Here is a 7458-nt window from a genome sequence, read left to right as displayed (position 1 = left end):
CGTGTTTATGACTTCCCCCAGTCTAGAGCTTTCATGAACTCCTCTTCTGTGAACGACAGCAGCTTGGCAGCTTCAAAATGCATCTGCACAGAAAAAAAGTAGAGATTTTAGAGATTTAAACTGTGAAAAGGCTGCGTATTAACAGGGTGAGTGAGGTAGAGACACTTACCTTTTGTCTTTTAAGAATGTCAATCAGCTTGAGCTGTTTCTTGAAACCCACAATGAGTTCTGCTTTCTGTTTTTTTAGCATTTTGTTTTCGGAAAGTAGATTTTCTTTACTCTGGTGTTCCTCACTTATCTTGTCCTTTTTGAAACAATCGAAAGATTGAAATCAGTTGCAGTTAAGCAGAGCCCAAGTGTGCATTTTCATTTGAAAAACAAAACTATGTGGAAGTTCATGTGATTCAGGTCATTGTCTTTCCTTTAAAGATGCACGCACATAACTTTCCTTCACTCATACCATTTGTATCGTAAAACTACAACACTAATAAGGCTAAAAATATATTTTCTGAACCCTGTACCACTTGTAAATGTTGCTGCTATGCCCTCAACAGGTGTAATGTATTGTTGAATCATTGCCTGTTTGATTCATGTTTGTATTACTACTTAAATTATTTAAAGTGCACACTGGATTCTATACTAACTGTACGGGGTATTCTTGCTCATTAAATAGCTTTTAAATGTTGATGGTAACTTCAAATGCAAAAACAAACAAAATGGGTAAAAAGGAAACTTCTGGCCCTGTCTGCCCTCTACGAAGGATTGAAGTGAGGGGAAGTAAAGCACTTTCTGCTGATGAAATGTTTTGTACATTTTTGATAGAAAGGAACATCAGCAAAGAATAAAATCACGACAATAAAACAAACATTTTTTTTTGCTAGTTAGGCTCAAAAGTATTTTTAAAAACAAAAATATACATATATGAGCATCTGTTAATGAACCCTAGTTTAGAAAGAATAGTTGGCTACAGTCGGTAACTGTTATACACTATTCGTCTACATGAAAATCAATGTAATGATTTTCAATAATAAAAACAAATGCAAACATCCCATTTGAATAATTATATTATGTGTTTAGCATCACTGTAATTTTCTGACCTTGTTCGTCTGTTTCGTCTTGTTGAGTTGAGTCTTTAACTTCTCCATCTCCTCCAGAGCTCTGTTCAGACGCACCTCCACAGTGCTGTGGACGCCTGCTGCTTGTTTGTGGGATCTATTCAGATTTTCTATTTCCTGCAGAGAGCACAGCCAGGAAGTGATTACACACGTGCAGTGGAAGATGGTGTCACACTGTACAGTTTGTTATTCATAAGGCATTAATATTTGCAGTCTACTGTCAGTCGTTTACAGACCTTGTGTAAAGCGGACACTTGCAGCTGAAGACCGTCACATTTTCTCTCTGACTCGTCTGCCAGAGCTCTGTGCTTCTCAATCTGTGTCTGCTGGATGTTTGTTGTTTTCTGCAGTCTGGCTCGGTCTTCCTCAAGCTCCTTCATTTTTGCACTAAGTTTAGCGTTTTCATCATCCTGCCACGACAGAGACGCAACGTTATCAATAAACAATGTCGGCAATATTTGAGTTTAAAGTTATCTCTGTTTCTCCATCCCCGGATGGTTTCTGGCTGTTCAGCTGACGCTCTGTCCCCCTCTGCTGATAGGCAGGGGCAATAACAGCTCTGGTTGAATCATTGTTTATCTACAAACTTTACGTTACCTTCTTATAATAGTCACATGAGAATTGATCCAGTTCCTCTTGCATGATCCGTAGTTTTGCCTTCAGAACTCGTATTTGAGCCTCTGAAACGCCTGAACAAAACAAAACAAAACAACCAGACTTAGAAGCCCATGAGTCCTTTACTCTCCCTCCCCCAGAAAACAATTACATTAAAAATGAATCAGGGCGGCCGGTGGCTTGATTGGTTAGAGCAGTCATCCCCATGTAAAGAGGCTGAAGACCCTTTGCTACATGTCTCCCCTTCTTTCTCTCTCTCTCATCCATTTCCTTTCTTTCCTATCTGATAAAAGGCTTGAAAACTGCTAAAAAATCATCTTAAAAGAGAAATGCATCACATGCTTACTATTATCAATGGCTAAAGTTCCAGTTTAGATTTCATTTTGGATTTTTAAATGTTCAATGTGAACAATGATCTTAGTAACTTTCAGACCCCACATTACCCCAGCATTTGTCTTTGTAACAAATAATATAAATACATCATTCATCGTCATAAAATACATTTTGAAAATGCAAAAAGAGCCAACACAGACTGTATGACGGTGAAATAAATGTCTCGTTAAAACCTGTGCAAAGTTTTTTGGTCATTCTAAAACAAAATTACTTTTAGATAAATATCCGTGGAAATTACTCATCACTCTTATTGAATAAAACGGGGGTTTACTTTTCACAAAATGAAGTAAACGTTACCTGATCCTACATCCTCTCCAGCGTAGATCACATCATCCTCAACACTTTCATGAATCTCTGCGTCGTTCATCTTCTCCTCCATGCTACGTATCGTCTTTGCCAGGAAAAAATCAGCGGAGTCTTCCACCGCTGCTAAATCGTCCACATAAGACATCTTTGGGGTTCGGCAATCAAGCGGCCTAATGAGGAATGTTAATGCAAAATATAATTAGTATCGCCAACATGTTATTTTCTTATAAATAACAATGGTTGTAATTGGCTCTAAATATGATTCACAATCAAACTCACGCTGTTTTCCAGTGAGGCTCTTTTCCTTGTTTTCCAGTACACATGTTGTGTGATGTTGATGTGACTCTTTTTTTGGTCATCTGCTAAGAAAAGGGTTCGGTAAATCTATAAAAACATGGCCGATTTCAGGAAGAAGCTGAACTTTATAATCTGAAACGATACCTTCACACCAGGCTGCTGCACAGTGCTCTGCTGAGGCTTTATTTTCCTGTAGGTGAAAACAATTACGCTGCTTTAATTAAAAATGACTATTTGAATGGTCTGTGCTGAGGCTGGAGTGCTTCACTGGAATAAATGTAGACTTTTGCAGTGGGCACAAAAAAATGAACCACTAAAATGTCAACGATCATTTTTTTGTGGCATTCTCCAGGCCTCCAAACATCTGAGCCTCACATATTTATTACCTTGACTCTTCTTCATCCTCAATGTCCGTGAGTAGGAGGGTGGATAAAGGTCGTGACAGAACTTCACTCTGATCTCTCTAAAATCAGATAAACATCAAGAATCAGATCATTTCCTCACCAAAACAAAAACTGATATTTTTCAACTAATGTATGGGAACATGTTCAGAGCTTACCATGAGTTGTTCTGCCTGTCTTACTAAATCTGCTGTTTTGGCTTCCAGCTCTGCATTTAAAAGTCTGAAGAAAATGAAATACAGAATAATAATAACATATAGCCATTATTTACTCTTTACAGGACTGTAATACAATACATCCTCCAAGTTTGCAGTAATATTTATACCACTTCATGCCTTTTATTGAATTTTTTTATGGCATATTGACTCCCTTATTTGTGTATTAAGGTTATCAGAGGCATTTATTAAAAAGTTAAGGTGATGTGAGTAATGATTATTAATTGTAAGTTTAAACAAGAGGAACTTCTCTCTGGGTTTGATAACGGGAATCAACTGAAGCTGAAGGAGTACGAAGAGAAACTGTGCCCCAAAAATTAATAAACCCTCTACAAATAAGGTTAATCAGAAGAGTTCATCTGAAGACATTGTGCGTAAATTCATTATAAAAGCAAAGCCAGCAGACATTGGAACAAGTTGTCTTACTTGTATTGTTCTTCTTTTGCTAAAAGGTCATCAGTGTGCTTCTTTGTTGGACTAGAGGCAGATTTTGTCTGCGATCTTACTTCAACCCTCTTGGACCTCTCAGCCCTACCGCTGGAGGACGGACGTTTCTTGGGCTAAACAAGAAAAAGCAGCAGACTTTATAATATTAATTCACTTCAGTGAAATTTCACATTATATGAGATTGAATTTTAATTTAAAATAATTTGCATTTTACAATGCAAGTCTCTTTATAAACTGGCAGACATATCAGTAATGGGATTTAGTTTGTCCACCAGGAAGCCCTGACAAGATTATTAACTACATGCATGCATGTATGTATGGTGTCTTGGTCACAGTTCTTTATAAAAAATAGTTTAAACGTTGAATATAGAAAATAAGTACAATGGTACAATGTAAACAGAACCAGAAAGGTATTGTCAAACTAAAAAAATAATTAAATATTAGTTCAGACTAAATCTATTTTTTTATGGAAAAGCAATACTTTCATTCTGTACCCCTCAAAACGCCCCGTGGGTGTATTTTTATTTTAAATAATATCGCCTTTAATAAAGATTCTACCTTTAAGGGTTTTTGTTTATCAGCCAATATTTCATATTCTGGTTATCTTTACTCTCAAATATTAATATTCTTGTGGGCCTTAAAGACCCAGTATGTCAGGCTGTACACAATTTACCTGCACTCACACTTTTCAGGTAAATTGTCACAGATCTTCCTGATTAACTGAAAGGTATACAAATCCTCTACACAATAGAAAATGGTTTCATATTTGTGTCTGAACACCCAGGCTGATTTAGTGATAAAGTGTATAATACTAACCTAAAACAACACCTGTACAATTAGAGTATGATTTATGGGTTTGCACGTTCTATGTATTTTGTATTCAATGGTAAAATAAGCATGGCAGCTTTGCTCTTTGCATTGTTTTCCACATTGTGAAACCGGAATGAAACCAATATCTGACAGATGTTTGTGGACAAAGTCGCCGCTGCATTAGATTAGCCTGGTGTCAGGTCTGTTTTTAAGCCACCACACTATTTTCATAACGTACGATATAATAATCCCTAACGCTCACATCACATATGCTATTTTCCACACTATTAGGTTAGTTAGCTTGTGTAGCATGCTGGTCGACTAAGCGGAGCGACTTCACCTGTTGGAAACAAATAATTATAAACTTTTGTTGGTGGCACAGAAACAGTTCCGTGTAAAGCTAAACAAGAACATAAAAATAAAGTCAGAATGACGCTACAAACCTGCGAGACGACGGGCTGAGGCGGACGGACCTTTTTAACACAACTTCTTTCAGCCATGATGTCTCTGTGGGGACAAACACAGGGAGACAACGCGGCTCCGGTTGCATAGCAACAGCCCGCTCAGTGCCGCACAGTACGGTGGCCCTTCGCGGACATTTAAAGGCGAGCTTTCACCCAAAAGGCCACTAAACCGGTACTAAAGGGATACTTACTTAGTTTTAAATAGTTTGTAGGTTAACTCAAAACATATGCATGCTACGGGCTGAATACTGGCTCTACGGAAGTGATATTTTTATAATAATACATTTTATGTGTATTGCGCCTTTCAGGGTACTCAAATAAAGGGCCGCTGTGGCTGCAGGTTTTCATTCCAACCAAGCAGGAACACACCTGATCCAACAAATCCAACTGTGTGAAGGCCATTCAGCTGGTTGAATAAGTCCAGTCAGGTGTGTTGGTTGGAATAAAAACCTGCAGCCACACGGCCCTTTACTGGATTAGTTTGAGACACATAGAAAAACTACATTTAAAGTACATTTAACAACAAGCAGGGTAAAGTGGGTACATTAAAAACAAGTAGGTTACATTCAAGAAACAAGTAAGTTAAGGTAAAAAAGATAAAAGGTGGGGCGGCTGGCCCCCTCTTTCTCTCTCTCTCTCTCTCTAACCCAATTTCCCGTCTGTCATATAATAAAAGGGTTGAAAACTGGCAAAGAAATAATCTTTAAACCAAATAAAAGATTAAAAGTGATAAAACAGCTAAAAAAGCAGGCACATTTAAAACAAGAAGTAAAGAAATAAAAGTTAAATGACAGTGCACTTGTTCTCAAACTATGGTTCTGGTGGTACTTGAAAGAATCTCCAAAATAAAAAAAAGAAACATTTATTATTAAATTAATATAATAATATTATCAAATTACAACATTTCGAAAGAAAATATCTAAACTTTTAAGATCTGTGAAATGTAATTTAAAATAAGTTTAGAATTTCCTGTCATATTTTTGCTTCGTAGTCATGTTCATGAGTCACAAGCTATGATAAGTGTATATATGATAAGTTTAAAAACACTCGTGGCTCCAAATGGGAACTTTTAGGAGGAGAAGTGGGGAACACGAGGAGAATATTTAGAGCAGTCCTTCTGAAACTGAAGTGAACAATAATGATCTTCTGATTAGGAATAAACCCTCCTGTCTTAAGCTGAGTAGTGTCGGCCTACGCTTCTGCATTTGAACAATGGTCTTGAGATCCACTGACAAAGTGGATTATTTAAGGTTGAATTTCTGAAGAGATGGGTTTTGAGGAGTGCTTTGAAGGTGAGTTGGTCGGTGCAGTCAGATCCAGAGGGAGGGGGCAGCTATAGAAGAGGCTCTGTCGCCCCAGGTACGGGGCTTGGTCCTGACGGGTGGGGAGATAAACTTCTCAGGTGGTACTCCAGCAGATATTCAAAGTTGGAGGACTCACAAGTGACACGTTAAAAGAAGAAACTCGGTGCAGCAGAGGCCAAGAGATCTCAACTTTTAGTCTCAGGTACGGGTCAAGCTCCAAAACACTGGTTCCTACATTGTTAATGTAACTCAATATCATCTTTAATTTGCCCTTTCCTGCATGATCAAACACCCACTTCTTTCAATCTTCACACCTTCAGTTTATAGTAAAAATCAAATCTAAGTTTCAAGCCCACACGCAGATAACCTAATGGCAACTTTTTTTTTTTTAATTTAACCTTTATTTCACCAGGAAAAAGACTCATTGAGATTAAAAATCTCTTTTACGAGAGTGTGGGCACATGTAGCATCAAAAACAGCAAACATTTCCGTTACAAAATTTCAGTTACAATAATAAAAGCTTCAGGCAAAAATATCTACAGCCAGATGTATTCATTTCCCCTTGAAAGTGTTCAATGAGACCAACTCATTTTGTTTTAAAGTTTTCTGTAAACTCTGAGGGAGCACTTTCGTTCCCACTTCTGCTCTGACGTTTGGGACGGACAGCAAGAACTTTGTGAAGATTGTTTCTTTTAATGTAAAACGAAAGGTAAGAAGGAAGTAAACCTAAGATGGCTTTGAATAAATTAATTATACACACACACACACACACACACACACACACACACACACACACACACACACACCTGGAGACAGTGAATAACCATCATACATCTCAAATATACTGAGTCACTTTCCACCACCAAGTAACAAAGACTGTATTATTATTTATTATCATGATTTTGTGCTTTAGTGGTGCATGTTCCCAAATAAAGGTAGAGTTTGCCCAATTACCCCCAAACCATCCTCAAGCTGTCAAGATGGGCGTCAGGGCCCCGGGCAGCGGACAGGAAATCTACACAAAAATGCATATAATAATAATGATAATAATAATATTATTATTATTATTATTAATAATAATAATAATACAA

At 37.4% G+C, this 7458-nt stretch overlaps 1 protein-coding gene across 1 annotated transcript; it reads right to left on the bottom strand.

The window, feature by feature from the left end:
- Positions 1–5: 5 nt before the first annotated feature.
- On the bottom strand, positions 6–5099 carry tex9 (testis expressed 9; the record flags this gene model as incomplete). Its single annotated transcript, XM_083920191.1, has 12 exons — positions 6–83; positions 170–304; positions 1098–1232; positions 1352–1525; positions 1713–1804; positions 2421–2599; positions 2709–2788; positions 2871–2916; positions 3113–3189; positions 3286–3349; positions 3769–3896; positions 5043–5099. The coding sequence occupies 12 exons, from the start codon at positions 5097–5099 to the stop codon at positions 6–8; spliced, it is 1245 nt and encodes a 414-aa protein (XP_083776317.1).
- Positions 5100–7458: the final 2359 nt, after the last annotated feature.

This window comes from Echiichthys vipera, assembly GCF_963691815.1.
Source record: "Echiichthys vipera genome assembly, chromosome: 1".
Lineage (NCBI taxonomy): Eukaryota > Metazoa > Chordata > Actinopteri > Perciformes > Trachinidae > Echiichthys > Echiichthys vipera.
This window is presented reverse-complemented; position numbering and strand designations above follow the sequence as displayed.